The sequence below is a fragment of the Thalassophryne amazonica genome, chromosome 17 (assembly GCF_902500255.1).
Source record: "Thalassophryne amazonica chromosome 17, fThaAma1.1, whole genome shotgun sequence".
Classification (NCBI taxonomy): domain Eukaryota; kingdom Metazoa; phylum Chordata; class Actinopteri; order Batrachoidiformes; family Batrachoididae; genus Thalassophryne; species Thalassophryne amazonica.
The window spans coordinates 21,929,353-21,949,244 of NC_047119.1; the positions used below are offsets into that span (position 1 = coordinate 21,929,353).

The following is a 19,892-nucleotide window of genomic DNA, read 5'->3' on the forward strand; positions in this document are numbered from 1 at the left end:
ACACCACCAAAGTGGATTCTTCAACAAACTTACTATTTTAGGTACATTGAAACTTAATGATGGCCAAGCATTAAATACAAGTTCAATTTTTGCAACCTTAGTCATGTTAAAACATTTGTAATCTGAGCATTCTGTTCACCTTTGACAAATGTATTGCATGAGAGAAATCCCTTTATTCCTACAAATGGCTAAAAATAAAATACCAGTATCAACTGGGCACCTGCAATAAAGCACTAAACTGTCTCATATCACATTATTCATTTGTTTATTCATTCATTTTCTGTACCCGCATACTACAGTTAAGGGTAACGGGGGAGCTGGAGCCTATCCCAATGGTCATTAGGCAAGTGTCTTTGGAAATGGGAGGAAGCCGGGACACCCAGAGGAACTCATGGAACATGGGACGAAAATGCAAATTCTGCAAAGCACCAGGTGGAAAGCAAACCTCTGTGGAGTAACAGTGCTAAACACGAAACCACTGTGCTGTTCTGTCGCATTTTTCCAAAATGCAAAATAGTATTTTGTGATTATATAGAGGAGTGGTTATTTATTTATTGTGGTGTTATTTAATTGGAGCACTTTTAATTTTGAGAACCTCAGAGCAGATAAAACCTGCAGGGACCCCCTGTGAGCTTTGATGACCACCTCAGCGGGGGCTCGGACCCCCAGGTTGGGAACCAGGGATTTAGAGCATACGTTCATTGTGGCTGATGTTATTATATTTGAAGAGCAAGCAACTATTTACCTACTGGTGGTATTCCTCAAGATTCATTGTTCATCTTTTTTATTCATTGTTCAATAAAGGCGCTGTATGTTAGCTAGTTTGGGTAATCGACAACACCGGTCACTTCCGCCTTGTTCTGTTGGTGCTGAGACACTGTGGATTCAGTATCTGTGTCTTTCTTTTGGCTTCTGCTGTTTTCCTTGGGGGTCACCACAGTGGATCCATTATGGATCAGAATGCTGATTTGGCACAAATTTTACACTGAATGCTCTTCCTGGTGCAGCTGCAGATTGCCACAGAGCAGATGCCATAGGTGGCCTCAAATTGGCCCTCATTTTTTGGAGGGACATGTACTAGCTGCCTGCTCAATATGCTATTAAATTCAGTTCAGTTCAATTCAATTAATTTCATTTATATAGCGCCAAATCACAACAAAGTTGCCTCAAGGCGTTTCACACAAGTAAGGTCTACTAACCCTCAAAGGGAGAATTCACTCTTATCTTATTTAATTTGAGATATCTTTGTTTGGACAGCATTTAAATTACACTTAGATCATCTGAAATGTCTTTGAAAGTGGTTCAGACTGAATATAAATTACATTTCAAACCAAAATGTCTTAAACTGTCTTTAACCAGTAGATAATCTCGTCAACCAAGTGTTGTATTGCTTTTAAACCAGTTAAAACGTGTTCAAAACCAGTTAAAACATACTTTACCAGTTAAATCACATTTTAAAGCAGGTAAAACCAGTTAAAGCATATTTTAAACAAGTTAAAACATATTTTACACCAATTTAAACACAGTTTAAACCAGTTAAAATGTGTTAAAACCAGTTAAAACATACTTTACACCGGTTAAAGAGTTTACACCAGTTAAAACACAGTTTAAACCAGTTAAAATGTGTTTAAAACCAGTTAAAACATACTTTACACCAGTTAAAACACAGTTTAAACCAGTTAAAATGTGTTTAAAACCAGTTAAAACATACTTTACACCAGTTAGAGTTTACACCAGTTAAAACACAGTTTAAACCAGTTAAAACATACTTTACCAGTTAAAACACATTTTAAAGCAGGTAAAACCAGTTAAAGCATATTTTAAACAAGTTAAAACATATTTTACACCAATTTAAACACAGTTTAAACCAGTTAAAATGTGTTAAAACCAGTTAAAACATACTTTACACTGGTTAAAGAGTTTACACAAGTTAAAACACAGTTTAAACCAGTTAAAATGTGTTTAAAACCAGTTAAAACATACTTTACACCAGTTAAAACACAGTTTAAACCAGTTAAAATGTGTTTAAAACCAGTTAAAACATACTTTACACCAGTTAGAGTTTACACCAGTTAAAACACAGTTTAAACCAGTTAAAACATACTTTACCAGTTAAAACACATTTTAAAGCAGGTAAAACCAGTTAAAGCATATTTTAAACAAGTTAAAACATATTTTACACCAATTTAAACACAGTTTAAACCAGTTAAGTTAAGCACAGTTTATTCCAGTTAAAACATTCAAAACCAGGTAAAATGCAGTTTAAACAAAGTCAAAGCAGGAAACGAAATGACCAAATTTAATTCCGAAAAGTGGTGCATGGTTGATGCACCATATTTTCTGGTCACATCTTTTTTGTAGTTTGCGAGGTCCTGTTACTCATACTCCAGAGTGACTTATACACTGAAAAACCACACATGCTTTATTGATAATAATAATTATAATAACTTATTTATAGAGGACTTTCCCAGGAGTCAAAGCACCAAACAAAATAAATTCAAATAATAGATGAATAAATGACAATAACAAAAAAAACTCTAAAACAATGCACAAAAAACCCAAATTGAAGAGCTGTTAATACAGAAAAAAGGTGGGACTTATATATGTGTTTTTCTTTTTCAAATAGATTTTTTTAACAGGTGCAACTTATACTCCAGAAAATACTTTAAACTGTTATATGAGGGAAAAGATGCACCAAGCTATTTTATAGTTTGATAGATATGTCTGTATATGTATATTTGTCTGCTTATGTATGTTTTCGTTTGTGTTCTCTCTCTCTGTGCAGCCTCCATCCAAAGCTCTGTCCAGTATTCTCGGAAAGAGCAACCTGCAGTTTGCTGGCATGTCCATTAACCTAAACATCTCCACCAGTAGCCTCAACCTGATGACTCCTGATTGCAAACAGGTCAGTTTGCTGGTTTTCTAAAATATATATATAATATATATATATGTGTGTGTGTGTGTGTACAGGGATGCACATAACTGGTACTCATGTGCTTGTGTGCGAAACATCATTGATACACAGCAAAGGGAAACAATTTTCCTACAGTCAGTCATTGTTTTCCTCTTATGAAGCGCTTCCTTTGTGTTTTCTGCGGCGCATTATTTATTTTTAGCATGCACAAGCACCATGAGTACCAATTATGTGCATCCTTGATATATGTGTATGTATGTATGTATGTATGTATGTATGTATAATATCAGGGAGTAATATAAGTTATAAGTGTTAATATAAGTTCTCCACTGTGTGTTTATTTCCTCCTATTTTATTTAGATGTGTACCTGTAATGTGTGTATGTCACCACATAGGGGTGTATAGGGTTAGGAGGAGAGGTTAGGCGAGCACGTCCCATTGTCCCACAAGGACAGTAGGTTATTTAACCCCTTAACACCTATTGTCGCATATATGCTACAATATTTGACTCAAATATGCAACATACCAAATTGACTAGTATGCCTGTCAAATTTGCAACATACCATTATTATTATTATAACATTATAACATAAATTATTACCAAAATACCAAAATTACTATTTATTTTTTGTGCAAAAGTGAAATTAATAATCTCAACATTATTTACCATCTACTTAAAGGTAAAAACACACACAAAACATTTTTTTTTATATACAGCTATATAAATTCAGGCATTAAGGGGTTTTAATAGATGGTCAGACTTGGTCCGACCACTTTTTACCTGCTCTGGCCTCATGTGGTGAGTTGTTGGTTCTTGTTTATTTTATTTATTTAATTTTTTCTTTGTTAGAATTTCTTTATTTTATGTTAACTTCATTTATTGTGTTGTGTTGCTTTCTAGTTAAATGGGGTATTTTGTTTTCTTTAAGCCAGACATGGCCTGCATGGGCTGACTGTTAATGTAGAGTGACAGCAGTTTGTTTCTCTCTTTTTTTTTTTTTTTTGGTACATATTTTTTGTATTAAAACAGGTTAGTTACCAGGAATAAAACCTGAAAGAAAATTGAATGTCTGTTTCATGGTGCGGATAATACAAGATTAAAACTGCTACAATAGGACGGCGTCGTCTTGTTTGAACCCCTGTGTGATATCGCAGGATTCGACCACTTCCGGGGACAGCCGGTCATTGCGCAACACAAACACAGCATCACTTCACACGGAAAATGGTGCACTCTTTTGTTTTTGGCTGCAGTCACTGATGCAGTTGTGAAAAGTGCAGTTTTTTTTGTTCGGTTCCCAGTGCAGAAGGGAAGAGGAGGCAAATGGGAGACGTTGTGTCAGAAAATTTTAGCCTGCACAGCCGCGTTCTCTCTCCTGCACAACCACCAACTTAATTTTGGGAGGGCGTTTAACCAACTTTCTTCAATAAAAGAGGGTGGGCTGATGCACAAACGGTATATACGTTTTTTTCCCCCCCCAAAGAGTATTACAGCTGAATGCAAACAATGGAATATGATGGTAATTTGTTTCTTTTCTCTAAGTTTGATGATGTGCATGCACATGTGGGTGATTGTGTATGCACTATGCACAGCGTTTGTCATTTTAAATTAATTTACGTCAACTTTATTATGCTCCTCTTGACAGATCATAGCCAACCACCACATGCAGTCCATCTCCTTTGCATCAGGCGGAGACCCAGTAAGCAGCAGTTTTTCTTTGATTGAAGTCTTCAAAGTGTGTGTGTGTGTGTGTGTGTGTGTGTGTGTGTGTCTGTGTGAAGGTTAGCTTGTCATCTGCTGCCTATTGTACTGTATCTTCCAATACGTATGGTGTTATGTGATGCAAACATTTTAGTCACCCTGGAATTTAGAGAAAAATGTAATTCAAGTTTAGAACATCTCAGATGGAATATCTAAACGTTCATATGCCATCAGAAATCAGTTCAGTCATGTTACAATTTAAAAAAAAAAACAAAAAAAAAAACACAAAATCTACACACACCCCCACCCCACCTCAGAAAAATGTGTATTGCAATGTATGTGACGACACAGGGTCACTCAACATTAAAGTGATTGTAAAAACTACATTAAATAATTGATGTGATTTTCCTCGACGTTGCAGATACCAAAGAAATAAAGTATTTTTAAAGGTGAAAAAAGGTGAAAAGTGTTCACACACTCACTTATTTATATGCTTCTAAATACAGCATATTTGATCATTTTTTATTATTTTTAAGGTAGGGCAGCACGGTGCCTTAGTGGTGAGAACTGTTGCCTGACAGTGAGAAGGTCGTGGGATCGATTTCCACGTGTGGCCTTTCTGTGTGGAGTTTGCATGTTCTCCCCATGTTTGCGTGGGTTCTTCCCAGGTGCTCCGGCTTCCTCCCACACCCAAAGACACGCAGGCTTGGTGGACTAGAAACTTTAAATTGTCCATAGCTGTGCGTGCAGGTGTGAATGTGTTTGTTTACATGTGGCCCTGTGATAGATTGGTGTCCTGTCCAGGGTGTACCCCGCCTCACACCCCATGACTGCTAGGATAGGCTCCAGCTCCCCACCACCTGATCCTGGATAAACAGTTGAAGCTGAGTGTGTGGGTAATGGAAGTAGGAAAAGTACCTACAACCACTGCACACAACTGTATATGTAGAAGGGTAGTTAAACTCAAAATACTTTGAGCATTCAGAATTATTTTAAAATATCTCAGCTCTGCACCCCTAAAATGTAACTGCATATATTCCAAGTTAGTCCAGACATTTTGACCATTGAATGACAGCCAGCACGTAGACACCAGTGTCGCAGACCGAATGGTCCCCCACTAAAAATCGATCCGCCTTTTGCTTCTTCGCATGTGTCATTTCGGATCACAGCAGCACGTCTGAGAAGGAGTCTCTTCACCCAAAGCAATCAAATTAATTAATGGGATTATTAACCATCAGATGATAAAGGTAAAACCTCTTAAATCATTCTAAAGTCAGTTTTAAGCAGAAATGAGGCTGTTTTAAGCAGAAACTCGGCATAATTCTGTAACGCTTTGATGCACAGTGAACGCATCAGCTAGCACTTTGTTTAGCCACGGCGCTCTGATCGCTTCATCTGTCTTTTATGATGAGATAATGCTGAATTTATGTGGAAATGACTGTCGTACAAAAGCTTTAGTTATCTGTCGTTGAGATAGATGATGACCAGAGTGCACTTTGAAGCAGAAATGAGGTTTAAATCTGTGAATCCGTGAAGATGGACTGATTTTTAGGGGAGACCATTCGGTCGGTGACACCAGCGATAACACTAACTAAATTCTTTGATGGTGGAGATATGACTATGATTAAATGGCTGAATTTTTTTTTATCTTTGTATGACATAACTGTAATTGTTTGAATGTGTTTTATGAATTATTTGTTGTGTGTTTGTGTGATTATAGGAAACAACAGATTTTGTTGCTTATGTAGCAAAGGACCCCGTTAACAGAAGAGGTGGGTGTTCACATTCATTAAGCGTTTTACAGCAGGACCGTCCATCCTTTTGTTGTCAGAGTTGAGCCTCATTTATGCTCCACTTGTGTACATAAATCAGTCTGTGCATTTCCAACTTGGTAATCATCACAGCCCGCATACTTCCGTGTGTCCTTTACGGTTGGCATAGAAGAAAAGACAAATATCCAGTAGAGGGCACTGCAGACCATCTTGAAAGTTTCTGACATCAAACATGGCGATGGGGGACGAAGTTACGATAATGTTTCTCCTGCAAAAGAAACGTGGTGTGTGACACCACCGAATACTTTATGACAAGATTGTTAGTGGCCTTCTTTGTGTCCTTTTGCTTTAAGGTTGTGTTTCACTGAACTTTGGCTGTACTGCCTCCACGATTACTGATGGCAACGCTCTGTTTCATTCTTATCCGTAAGCTTTTAGAAAATGGGCAAAAAATATGGACAGTATGTGCGCAGAGTGCAGACAGAAAGCTCCATTCATACCCGTATTTAACACTGAGCATAAATGAGCCTTAAATTTGACACTGTTAAAGTGACTGAAACCTTTTGTGTTTGTACCCCGTCACCTCAACAAAAACAGCATGCAGACCTACCGTTGTTAAGAAATGACACGATGTGCGCGCGTGCATGTGCATGTGCACATGATGCCAGCTTTCCTTCATTCAATGCTTGATACATTTCCTACATTATAACATCTATATATACCAGACTTGTTCTGCAGATACGTCTTTGGATATTAGTGTCATGTACCGTACAAAATCCAGGCTAGGTGACCTTGACCTTTGACCCCTGTCATATAAAACTGTTGTGTGGACCACATTTCTTGTCAAGTGGATTTGCACATGCTCCTGTCAGATTATTTTTAGGTTATTCTACCTCAGGACAGTGATGCAGCTGTAGATAATTATTATTCCTCTGCCCTTCTTTGCAACCTTGCTTACTGTGATGTAATTTATATAACTGACAGATATTTACATTTACAATATACATGTATTTGTTGTCAGGGCAGGACAGGATGAGATGTTGTTCCATAATTTTTGTGTATCATCTGAAGCTTTTGGGTAAATTATCAAAAATGGGTGTCGCGAATGTTAAAAATCCACACTTTAAATGTTTTTTTTTTGTTCTTTTTTGGGGGGGTTGGGGCGTCCACAGCGTGTCACATTCTGGAATGCTCCGACGGACTGGCCCAGGATGTCATCAGTACCATCGGCCAGGCCTTTGACCTTCGCTTCCAGCAGTACCTGCAGTGTCCCTCAAGCAAACTGTCCTCCACACCTGACAGGTGAGACACTCGCACAGATGAAACGATCAGAGCGCCGTGTCTAAACGAGGTGCGAGCTGATGCGTTCACTGTCTGCTGTGACAATCAGGTGTTCTTTCCTCAGGGTATTAAACACAGAGGAGCCACCAAGGACAGAAGAAGAGGAGGAGTCAACGGAACACCCGTACTATAACAGCATCCCTGGAAAAATGCCGCCCCCCGGAGGCTTCATCAACACACGGCTGTCCAATCAGAACACAGCAGCAGATGGGGGCCAGGTTGAAACCAGTTCATCCGCATGATCCCTAAATGTGGCTTTGTGAGATTATATCTGCACCACTTTAAAGCTACAGTATGTAGGATTTAGGGGCGTTTATTAGCAGAAATGGAATATAGCATTCATAGCCATTTGTTTATTAGTGTATATGTTGTGTGGGCCGCCAGAAGAGGAGGTACTGCTGGCCCACCACCAGAGGGCGCCCTGCCTGAAGTGCGGGCTTCAGGCACGAGAGGGCGCTGCCGCCACGGACACAACCGGGAGTGACAGCTGTCACACATCAACACCGGAAGTGTTTTAGGATCCTCGGTTCCATGTATAAATTACATGCCAGAATGAATTGATTGTTTTTTCATCCACAATGTGGAAGCCGCCACATTGCAGCACAATGTTGATACAGTAGCCCAAAAGGGACATACTCCACTTTTCGCATTTTACAGCACAGTCAGAATACTGGCGAAGAAGAACCAGTAGTTAGTTGCTCCTCTATATATTCTCTACTGGTTGTTAGCACATGCTAACGAGTTTGTCCCTCATTTTTGCTAAAAGGACGTTCATACATGTGGCTTAGGACCCTGTCCCACTGGCGTTTAGGAGGATTTGCATATGGATTGCGCACAAAATTGGCTCATATTCGCTTAACATCCCCAGTATGCGTGAAACATGCTTGTCTGACTCGGCTGACACCCGCACACGTCTGCAATTATCCGCAGAGGCACGTTTTTCTGTTACCAGGATTTTTGAGCTGCACAAAATTTTGGCTGCAGATGACATCCGCCTTACATACTCCATACATCCTCAATACATACACAATACATACTCAATCTATGCGCTGTATATTCGCCATCATCTGCTGATATCCGCAACTAACAGTTGCTTGGCAGCGGACTGGGACAGTGTGTAAAGCGGATATTTTGTGTGCCCATGATGTCCACATCATGGACTAAAATAAGTTGTAGCGACTGCATACAGATTGGCCACAAATAAAACGTTTTTATTATGTCTGCCTTGAATCTGATTTGCGGCGGATGAAAATCAGATGCGCTGTGATCACAGCTGGACGCTGTTCTTTGTCCTACCGGCTGCCACGCGCTCTGCTCTGGATGCTGTGTATATAAAATAATTATTTCATGGCGGATTAATCATTTGATTCTGCAAATTGCCTGTTGAAAACGGCTCTAATCTCCTCCTGAATCAAAGCTGGGCCGTTCGCGTGCGTGAATGGCTCCAGCTGCAGAAAGCATTTTGAGCCGTCTAAAAAGGTCATTATTTGACTTGTTTATATTGTCAAGGCTTGATAAAACAGTTGCGTGTTTTTTCCTTCTTGTCTGCAGCTGTTACACTATTTATTCCTGTTTATAACAGATTTAACTTCGTGCGCGATGCATCATAACACACCCGTAATACTGCCGTGATAATCGCGATGCGTCTGATCCGTTTCCTCACTACATGCATTATACAACCATGATTGTTCATCATATATTCGCTATATATTACTAATATATCTGTAATTCATACTGGGACATTTGTCATTTTTGTCCGTTTTTGTTGCGGACGACAACGAACGCCCGTACTTTGTATACTCAATTCACGCGCAATTAATCCTCTCCCCAGGGGGACAGGGCCCTTATCACAAGGGAAGGCAAAGGAGTATGAATCCTTCTCGCCAGAGAAGCGAAAATATGAAGGGGGAAACAAAAGGGTGAGTGGTGATGTCATAATTTAATCTGCCAGGTCACCACTAGATGTCAGTAAAACATACACACTGTAGCTTTAAAAATGATAACCTGCAGATGTGTTCTGCATTTAAAGTTTTGTGTACATCCTAAATTGCCGCCGTTTGTCTGCAGATGGGTCCGGGCTCAGTAGATCAGACATATTATCAAGGGCGACACTGTGGGGAAAACTGGGGAGAAGAGAGAAAGCCCATCTTCATCCAACAGGGTACGAGCACTCCGTCACATATCATATACAGTAGATGAAAGCCATTGGTTTGATCACTTCAGCGGAGTGACGATTTGTGCACGTGTCCAGGGTCATTTGATATCAGCAACCTGCCCGATGGGCCGAAAGCCGGAGAAATGCCCACATATGTAAACACACAGCTGATCGATGCCCAGGTGCTCGCTGCGCTTCAGGCCGAGGCGGAAAATGTGACAAAAGGCATGACCGCTGCCACCGGCAAAGAGAGTCCACCAAAAGACCTTTTTGACATGAGTAAGTGTCTGTCTGTGTGTAGCTTTTGTCTGTTAATCAAAAATCTATGGAAAAATCTCACTTTTTTTTCTCCTTGTACTGTGTTCTGGAATTCCTGGAATGGGATCTGTGCTTTGTTTTAGGAAAGCTCTAATCTGACTTAGTAATTGCGGAGGTTGCCTTGCTATTGTTTCTGAGCGACTTTAGTATGGCGTTGTAATAACATTGTGTCAACATGAAGACAATCGGAAGACATCGTTAATGTTAGTGTACCGTGTCTTTTTTTTTCCTCTCTTGAGATTCCATGTTATCTTAGCGTTCACACATGAGAGATTAGTTCAGAAAAGCACAAACCGGTGGTGGGTAAAATCATAGCAAATATGTTTAACTAATAAAATGAGGTATAGCTGTTTTATTTAGGTATATCAGCAGGCTATGGTGGTGAGCCAGCACGCATAATAGAGGTGGGCGATAACGGGAATTTTGGTATTGATTCCATACCAAGTAAATACAGGCCCAGTATCGCCAATATCAATACCGATTCTGACACTTTTTCATATTTAAGCTTCATAGATCCAAAGGATCCAAAAGACCTAGGATAGAATTTCTCCAAACATTGTACGTGAGAACAAAATACTTTATTATCACAATCAACATTTTTGTTTAAAAAAATATCACTCAACACAACTTAAAACAAAATCTCCTGAGGTAGAGCACTGACAAACCACAATACAAGGGTGCGCTGCTCCGTGTTGTGTGACACAGCGCAGCGCTGCTCTTACAGTTAGAGAGTAGACTTTGATGAATCTGCATGCGCAACAGTCAGTGCGTGTGGGAGAGGAAAAAAAAGCTTGAGTATCGATCTTTTTACATGAGGATCGTTCAATATCAATACCAGCGTTGGTATCGATATTATCGATATTAGGATCGATCCACCCACCTCTAATGCATAATACCAAAGATTAGGAACCAAAACAGCTAAATATAAGCTGTATGGTCTATGGGTTTTTTGATATTTAACTCATATAAAGAATTTTCTTTGCCACCACTGTAATTTTATTTCTTAGCATTTAAATAAGGGATTCATAATATTGTGAATATGATTGAATTGATTACTTCCTATGAACGTATGACTCAATGGAAAATAGGGGTGAAATGATACATCACGTATCGTGATAACTGTACCACGTTGCCTTTATTGAATCATATTCGTTTTTAAAAATGAATGTCATGATATTGTGAAAGTCAACTGTCCATTGCATGGACAAAATACTGACCTCTTGAAATAGAATCATGAATAATTTCTAAAATATACAATACAGATAACATCAAGGATTACAATTTTACTTAAGAATAAGCCATTTCTTTAAAGTTAAAACCTTCACCACAGTTTACTTTCTGCATAGTTAGTGTGAACAGTGATGTACTTATGCATCGCACTGTGTAGCTTGTGTATCGTTACACTCCCAGAAAAGTTTAAAATGTGAAGTGAGAAGCAGCTAATGTAGGCTAGCTATTGCTAAGCGATGGAAACAAATTAAAAAGTACTTATTCCTGAATAAGTTTAATGTTATTATATCCGGCACGTCCCATTGGGAGGAGGCTCCGGGGAAGACCCAGGACACGCTGGAGGGACTACATCTCTCGGCTGGCTTGGGAACGCCTTGGGGTTCCCCCGGAGGAGCTGGGGGAGGTGTGTGTGGATCGGGAGGTCTGGGCGGCTTTGCTTGAGCTGCTTGAGCTCCTTACATCAATTATTTTTAGTTCTGCCAACTTGTTTTGGTTTACAGTGTAATTCCAGTGCCTCTGAAGCCCTGGTCACACGGCACATGGCGTTAGCTGAACGAAGGAAAAAAGTCCCAAAGCCACAAATTGTTAAGAAAAAGTGGATCAATGAGCCGACACTTCTCCCATCACCGAAAAGCCTGCGAGTGCAGAGCGCATAAAAGACCAAAACGCAACGGAAGCGAACAAAAGAAAAACAAAGTGAACGGCGACCTTGACATTGTGATCATTTCTGCAGCGATCCTGTGCTCCTCACAGCCACCTGCAGCTGCATTGTCTTGACAACAGGTTTGTCTTGACTACAACAACATGTGCGCACATGCACGTTGCAGCCAGAGACAGCTGCAACACGCGTAAATAGTTACAGTAGTTGATCAAACGTTCTTGCCGCTATGTTTCTTTTCATCCCACACATGTACGAGTCATGTTTAGCTCGTCGGCTCTTTAGTTATTGATCCGCTCAGATATCGTCAATGTTCATGCAAGACGTCTGACTTGGGCGGTTGGACGAAGTTGGACGACAATCAAACTTAACGCTGACGGTACGGGAACTACGCAAACAATGAGGAACCTTCAAGACAGAAAGCAAAACGGAATACGGACGAATTGAGGTTGTCGTCAGGATTCGTTCACATGTTTCAACAGTTTGAAAATTCCGCCGAAGTGCCAGCTACAGGAACGAAGCTGGATGAGGGTTAAGCGATGTTTCAGAAAGTCAACGTAAGTCCGGATTTCTTGTTTCATTTTGGCTTCAGTGTCCTTCCTTAGTGCTGTGTGACCGGGGCTTTAGAAGAGATCATTGGACGTTTTACTGATACGTCTTATATTGACAGTAATCCCCCCCAGGCCTCTTAAACAGATCTGTTGAGTTCTTCAGTCCAGTACAGTGCACCACCAAACTATAATCCATGCAAGCAACTAGTGTGGCAGCGTGAGGGTTATCATGTTGTGAGTTTACTCACAGAGCTTGATTTTATTTTGACTGTACAGTGGATTTTTGTAATTCCCTGTTAATCCTTTCCTTAATGATTTTTTTTTTTTTTTTTTTTGTAAATGGCATAGTTCTCAAAGTTGAGTAGAGGACTAGTAGAGGCCTAGTTCTGAAATTGAGTAGAGGACTAGTAGAGGCCTAGCTCACAATGTTTTAATCTGACTAGGATGTTAAAAAAAACAAAACAAAGTGAACATATCCTTTGAATGTCAGTAATCTATTGATACTGTTCCCTCCCCGATTTCATCATTTTGCTTCTAGAGCCCTTTGAGGACGCCATTCAGTCTCAGTCACAGGGACAAACAGAGTTCCAGGTGTCTTGTCTTCATAAGGCTGCCTCAGTGGATAACGTCAGTCCTCTACTCGTGCGCTCGTTGGCCTTTTGGGCACAGGAGGAGCTGGAAGGCCAGCAATGGTACCATGGCAAAATGAGCCGCCGCGACGCTGAAAAACTACTGAAAATAGATGGGGACTTTCTGGTTCGGAAGAGCACCACCAGCTCTGGATCCTACGTTCTGACAGGCATGCACAACGGACTTGCCAAACACCTCCTGCTGGTGGACCCTGAGGGCACGGTAAGGCAATCTTGAAGAACGAACAAATTTTGACTAAACTAGCCACTCGTTAATCTGCAGCATCCTTATGACGCCTCTTTCTCTTTCTCAAAGGTACGGACAAAAGATCATATATTTGACAGCATCAGCCACCTTATTGGCCATCACCGTGACAACAGTCTGCCGATCGTGTCAACTGGAAGTGAACTGTGTCTCCGACAGCCAGTCACAAGGAAACAGTGACCCTTGCGAAGCCTGATGGGGAAACACACGTAGGACTCTCCGAATTGTCTCCAACCATCCTGAAACTTGAAGACAAACCACGATGAGAAGATGCTTAACATCTCGCCACGATAGAGAGCGTGTTTAGAGAGGGGTGGGGGGGGGGGCATCAGCCTTTGGTCACTTTTCCAGGTGTCACTCGCTGGAAGATTTGTTTAAAGATAAAAAAAAACATAATAATATTTATAGAACTGTTATTTTGTTGTGACGACTGAAATGCTATATTTTTGAGAAGACATAGGTGCATTTGGACACAATATCTTGATTTGGTGTTTTAAAAAGAGACAAAAAAAAAATTGTCTTGTAGTTTAGATGAAGTGCGAATCAAACCTCAAAGAGGTGATTACAAGAGTATTTTAGAATAAATAAGCCAGAAATATTAGTTTTGTCTGTCAAGCACAAACACGTTTCTACAGCTGCAGTTGGCTAAGAGTTTGAAGTGGAGAGTGTTTCAAACTAATTCTGTTTACATGAATCACTTTGAGAAAGTTGACCTTTGACCTGCTCAGCAGCGCGATGGCTCACACATAAAATCTGCTTTTTGTTGGGGGAGTGCACTTGAATGTGTTTTTTGCTTTGCAGTTTTGAGGTGCAAACAGACATTCTTCATAGTGCTGTCAATGGCTTTAAAGAGAAACTTAAAAAAAAAAAAAAATTCAATCCAAGTATTTCCTTGTGCCACTGCAGCCGCATGACTTAAAACCAACCGTTTTTGTGGACATTATTTGTAGACCTTGATACCCTTTTATTTCAAAGAGGTGCTTGTGTATGCTGACACTGTAACATATTTACGCTTTTCCAACCGTGATTTATCTCCGAATTGGTTTTCTCCTGATTCTTCTTTTAGGTGTGTCGTCAGTGATTAGTTTTGGGGCTTGAGTCATGCAGTGAATATTTTCATATTCTTAACTTTATCCCTTCCCCTTTTTTTCCTTTTCTGTGAAGTTTTAAAAGCTTATTAAGAAATGAAATAGCACAATCTGAAAGGTAAACTGGTTAGATCATCTGTGTTAGTGGTACTGCTAATATATTTACATAACTTATTTATTTATTTATACCCAAAGAGACTAAATTAGACAAAATTTTGACATGGAATTTTAAATCTGAGGCTTTATTCACTTCACTATTTGGAAATTGTCCAGCAAAATCTCTTATTAGATGTCAAAACAGAAATTCTAACAACAATGTAGTAACAATGTAGTTGAACTCAAGTTGTGTTTGTAGAGTTGCAGTTACCATTTTGGGATTACGGCCATGTTTTTATTGTCCCTCAATTTTCAGAGGTCATCAGTAATCGAGTGATGTAAATATGTTATTGTTAATAACAAATCTTCACTTTTGCAACCAGGGGATGGATACATGAACATTCACAAGTTAATGAATATACCTTATAGTTCCTTCACATCAATCATTAAGAAATACAAACTGTATGGTACTATATGGCAAATCTGTCTGGAGTAGGCATTTCTTAAAAACCTACTGTCTGCATAAGGGGGAGATGAGTGAAGGAAGCCACAAGAACACCCATGACAACTCTGAAGGCAAATGTAAGACTCAAGCCTAAATTTGATCCCTCTTTGTTCTGTTCAGCCATAAAGACGTGACGGGTGATGCAGTATGCAAAGCTCTCACTTCCCCAGTTTCTTCAGTCACATCCACAGACACATATAACTTCTTCAGCATTGTCATGGATCTCCTGGTGGCTTCCCTCACTAGTCTAGGTTTCCCATTTGAGAACAGCCTACTGATTGATGTAAATGAAGTCCAAGACATAATCAGTGACCTGGAAATGTTCATGTATCCATCCCCTAATTTGGTGAAACAAAACTGGCACTAAATGTAATGATTTGAATTCACCATGCCCCTACCCCTTATAACTGTTCAGTTATTTATGGGCTCTGAAAACTGAGGAATGATATAAAAAAAATGGCTGTAATTCGTAAATGGTAAATATCAAGACTGTACTACAACACACTTTGTTCCATTTCAACTCAATTGTGGTGGTGCAAGGCAGTAAAACAGAGGTAGAACTACAAAATTTGTGATGTTGTCCAACTACTTTTAGACCTATTTTACATAGGTAATTCTACAGTAACGGAATTACAATGGGAGCAAGTTTTTAATGGTAAGCTAAAATATGGCCAGATTTTTTTTTTCTGTCACATAAATATATACTTCAAGTACTACAAAGGGAATCAAGCAGATGAGTTTTTTTGAGCATTTTTTAAATTGCCAGATCAAACTTCATTTGCATTTTGCAGTCCACATATGCTAATTTGATCCATTTATTTGGATTATACTCATATACACTGGCTGTGGAATTCAAATTTCCAAATGGATTGTCAAAAAGCGTTTCTCTCCTGATTCTCTTTAATGCTCTCATACTTGAAAGTCGTCAGGATTCTGATGGATACCAAATGAACAAAGTGTTGTGTTTGATATGCACCGGACATCATAGTTTAACCAAAATCATGATATCGATGAGTTTGACGAGACAGATGCAATGTAATATAGTGTGCCTGTATTTTGCTGCAAGAGAGTGTGTTAGTAAATGCATCTCACGATAAATCATGTTTGGAGGGCCATACTAAAATACAAAATGGACCAAATGTTACAAAATGGAGCAAACTGGGGCCTAAAATTACAGTGCACTCAGTTATGATAAAAAAAACATTATAGTGCAGCAGGTAACTGAAGCAATCGTTCAAATGGGGAAACAAGCACCAAATTTGACACAAATACTCCTTAAACTTTAGTCTTTTGAAAAAACCCGCTTGCCACTTGAATTGTCAAAAGGCAGCCAGGTAGGGGTCAATTGAGGATTTACACAGGGGTCAAAAACTGAAAATGCTCTCATCATATTGAAACCTATACCACGTTATTGTCTGATCATAACAGTTCCAAAATGGTATAGGTTGGGCTATCTACAAATGAATGTTCTGGAGTTATGGGGTAAAAACAGCAGGAATGGTGACAAAGGTGAGTTTCAGTTTGTACAGGGGTCAAAAGTTAAAGTTACTCCAAGTTTGGTAAAAGGTGGTGCAAATTATTAGTTGAGTTAATAGGGTTTCAAAAAGGAATAGTTTGCACCATGTGCCATCCATAGTTATCATGTTATGGGGTAACATATGTCACATGTCATAGATTCCCTTACCAAAAAATAGTACTGATAAGTATATAAAAAGTAAACTAGAAGTATACTTGAAACATACTTGCATATACTACTTTTTGGTAAGGGTTCCAATGGATGTCAACATTGTTTGACCTATACTTTGGAGATCAAACATTCATCACAGTCAAAACTATTCCATTTAATAATCCTATTAGCTCAACCAGTAATTTGCACCACTTTTTATCAAAATTGGAGTAACTTTAACTTTTGACCCCTGTACAAACTGAAACTGACCTTTGTCACCATTCTTGCTGTTTTTACCCCATAACTCCAGAACATTCATTCGTAGATAGCCCAAACTATACCTTTTTGGAATCATTATGATCAGACAAATAATGTGGTATAGGTTTCAACATGATGAGAGTATTTTAAATTTTTTGACCCCTGTGTAAATCCTCAATTGACCCCTACCTGGCTGCAGGTAGGGGTCAATTGCTGTGGCAAGCAGGTTTTGTCAAAAGACTAATGTTTAAGGAGTATTTGTGCCAAATTTGGTGCTTGTTTCACCATTTGAATGATTCCATTGTAAATATTCTGGTATCTGCTGCACTAATTATATCATGGATTACTCACATAGCAGGTACCCTGCTTTAAGCAGACGTAGCTGTTAATTTATGCCAGATGGCAGCACTTTATTGTGTCCTTAAAGGAGTATTATAGACTAATTTTATGACCTTACGTGGGTTCGGGTGGGCTAAGTATGTATTTCATGAAATTAACGTTTATTGTCCCCATTTCGTACATTTCGTTACATTTCGTATTTTAGTATAGTCAATGTTTGGAAGGGTTAGCAAAGTGTCATATTCAGCATGTTGTGACAAATTTTTCCCACCGTGGTTTAATCTGATAAGGTTTCCTAAATAACATTTGCTTTTTGCAATTTTTTTATGTCTCATCATGAGAGAGAAATACACAAATGTGAAGGATTACTTCAGATTTAGTCTCGAGTACCGAAGACAGAAAATGCGTAAAGGTTTGACTGGAGCGACTTGAAGTTGTCGCTCTGATGATGTGGCGAAATGACACAACCAAACATGCTGGAACACATATGAGGGCATGGCTTTTTATTTTTCCACTTTTCTGTTGATGAAAATGTGCCTTTTATTTGTACAAATGGTGTTTTCAGTTCTCTTTCACTCGAAGTGCAATAGCTGATCTTAAATGGGGCATGCCTGTTGACTAGAGGTTGTGTTTTGCCCTGCTGTGTGTTGCTGCTTGAGACTATTTTCTCTCCGTCTCTCCCTCTCTATTATATATTATAAATGTATCATTTCCAGATTCTAAATGTAAATCTTTGTCAGAGGGAATCACACAAAAACTCACTATTTTGGAAAAGGTATAAAAGAAGCGTTAATAAAAACAAAGAAGTCCAGATGATGTTTACAGATGGCTTTTTGGTTGTGTGGGTTTCTCTTTATTTTCTACAGGACTGTTGGCAATGAAACTGTAAACGTGCAGATGTGGCTTTTTATCTGCGCTACAATCGATACCGTATTCCATGCACTTTGCAATGAAGTGTTCAAATTTTGAGTTCCTGCCAAAAAAAAAAAAAAAAAAAAAAAAAAAAAAAAATGCAAGTGACTTAATTTTAATGGTTTTACTTTTTTTTTTTTCACTGCTATGGTTTTGTACTACAATATCTATATAACAGAATGGCAATCTTACATTGCCAATATTATCAAAAATTTGCCTTTCACAATGAGGGTTAATGTTAAATTACAAAAACATTGACTTGTAAAATCTGGACATATTTCACCTGAAAATGCTCCTGGATGTAACACACGTCAGACAACACTCACACAGGTGTGTTAGTTGCTTAAGTGTGTTTGTATGATTTGTCAGTAATAAAGTTAGTAACATTTACAACATTTTTTTTTTCCCAAAAAAAAAAAGTGAGAAGGGAGACTAACATTTTAATAAAATGTTAGATCATAGCTTTTTAAAAAGTATTTTTGCTAGTTCAAAGTTGGAAATTCTGAGTTCCCAGTTGTCATCGAATGCAGCATGCAGTTTGGCCTTTACGTCCTTATTATCGTCTGGAAAAAAAGAACAAAATTCATATACAGAGAATCACGCTAAATTAAATATTTTACCAGCAATAAAATTAGCGGTAATTTTGTAATACATAAATAAACGGTTTCAACACAGAAAACTCAGCAAAAAAACAAAACAAAACAAAACAACTGCACATTTCACATGCTGCATTCACGTGCCTCAAGACTTTTGCTGGCTTTATGTGGACCAGCTTCATGCTTACAAAACTTTTGTACACACTTCGGACACCATGGTACTACTGTAACGATAATGTTCTGCATATGTGCCATGTATGTTTTGAAAATTTTTGTTTACCACCGTTATATACCAGCAGATGGCGCTGTCTTATCAATACTACTGATGTATAAATTCATTCTTATGCAATGATGAATTGGAATCGCTTTCCCCATTGTTCTGCTAACATCATTAAATCACATTTACAATTAGCTGAACAGTATAATTCTGAATTTAAGTAATAAATACATTTTCATAGTTTTTGTTTTACACTGCCGCTTATTTTTGTTTGAATGTCATATCCATCACTGAAGAAATAAAATTTTAAGAAATAAATCTTTATGTCTGATTTAGAGTCAGACCTAAATTTATTTATTTTTTTTGTTTTTAATGACACATTCTGTTGACACATTTCCGTAATTTAAAAAGCCTCCAAACTGTAGAGAAGCTGGCATGCAGGTGTGGAGGCCTATTTCTGCTGGGTGTATGCTGAGGGAAGGCATGAAAAAATGTCAAAATTCTACAACAAATATTCAGAATTTCTAATTCCTTTCTAAAAATCAGGAGGCAAGTCAAAATTGTGACTTTTAAAGCCACAATTACAAAATAAAAATCACAATTTTGACTTCCCAGTTAAAACTGTGCCATAAGACAAAACTTTTACCTTTAAAGTGAAAATAATGAGATTTCAAGTAAGCGGG

At 38.7% G+C, this 19,892-nt stretch overlaps 1 protein-coding gene across 2 annotated transcripts in view; it reads left to right on the forward strand.

Moving 5' to 3' along the window:
- Positions 1-14,032, forward strand: part of shc3 (SHC (Src homology 2 domain containing) transforming protein 3) — a 70,996-nt gene extending 56,964 nt beyond the window's left edge. For both annotated transcript variants that reach the window (XM_034192786.1, XM_034192787.1), the window contains 9 exons: positions 2,786-2,905; positions 4,558-4,611; positions 6,334-6,385; positions 7,558-7,687; positions 7,791-7,944; positions 9,794-9,887; positions 9,978-10,160; positions 13,177-13,490; positions 13,584-14,032. In XM_034192786.1, the coding sequence (XP_034048677.1) occupies positions 2,786-2,905; positions 4,558-4,611; positions 6,334-6,385; positions 7,558-7,687; positions 7,791-7,944; positions 9,794-9,887; positions 9,978-10,160; positions 13,177-13,490; positions 13,584-13,712 (1,230 nt within the window). In that variant the 3' untranslated portion in view covers positions 13,713-14,032. The remainder of the gene's footprint in view (positions 1-2,785; positions 2,906-4,557; positions 4,612-6,333; positions 6,386-7,557; positions 7,688-7,790; positions 7,945-9,793; positions 9,888-9,977; positions 10,161-13,176; positions 13,491-13,583) is intronic.
- Positions 14,033-19,892: the final 5,860 nt, after the last annotated feature.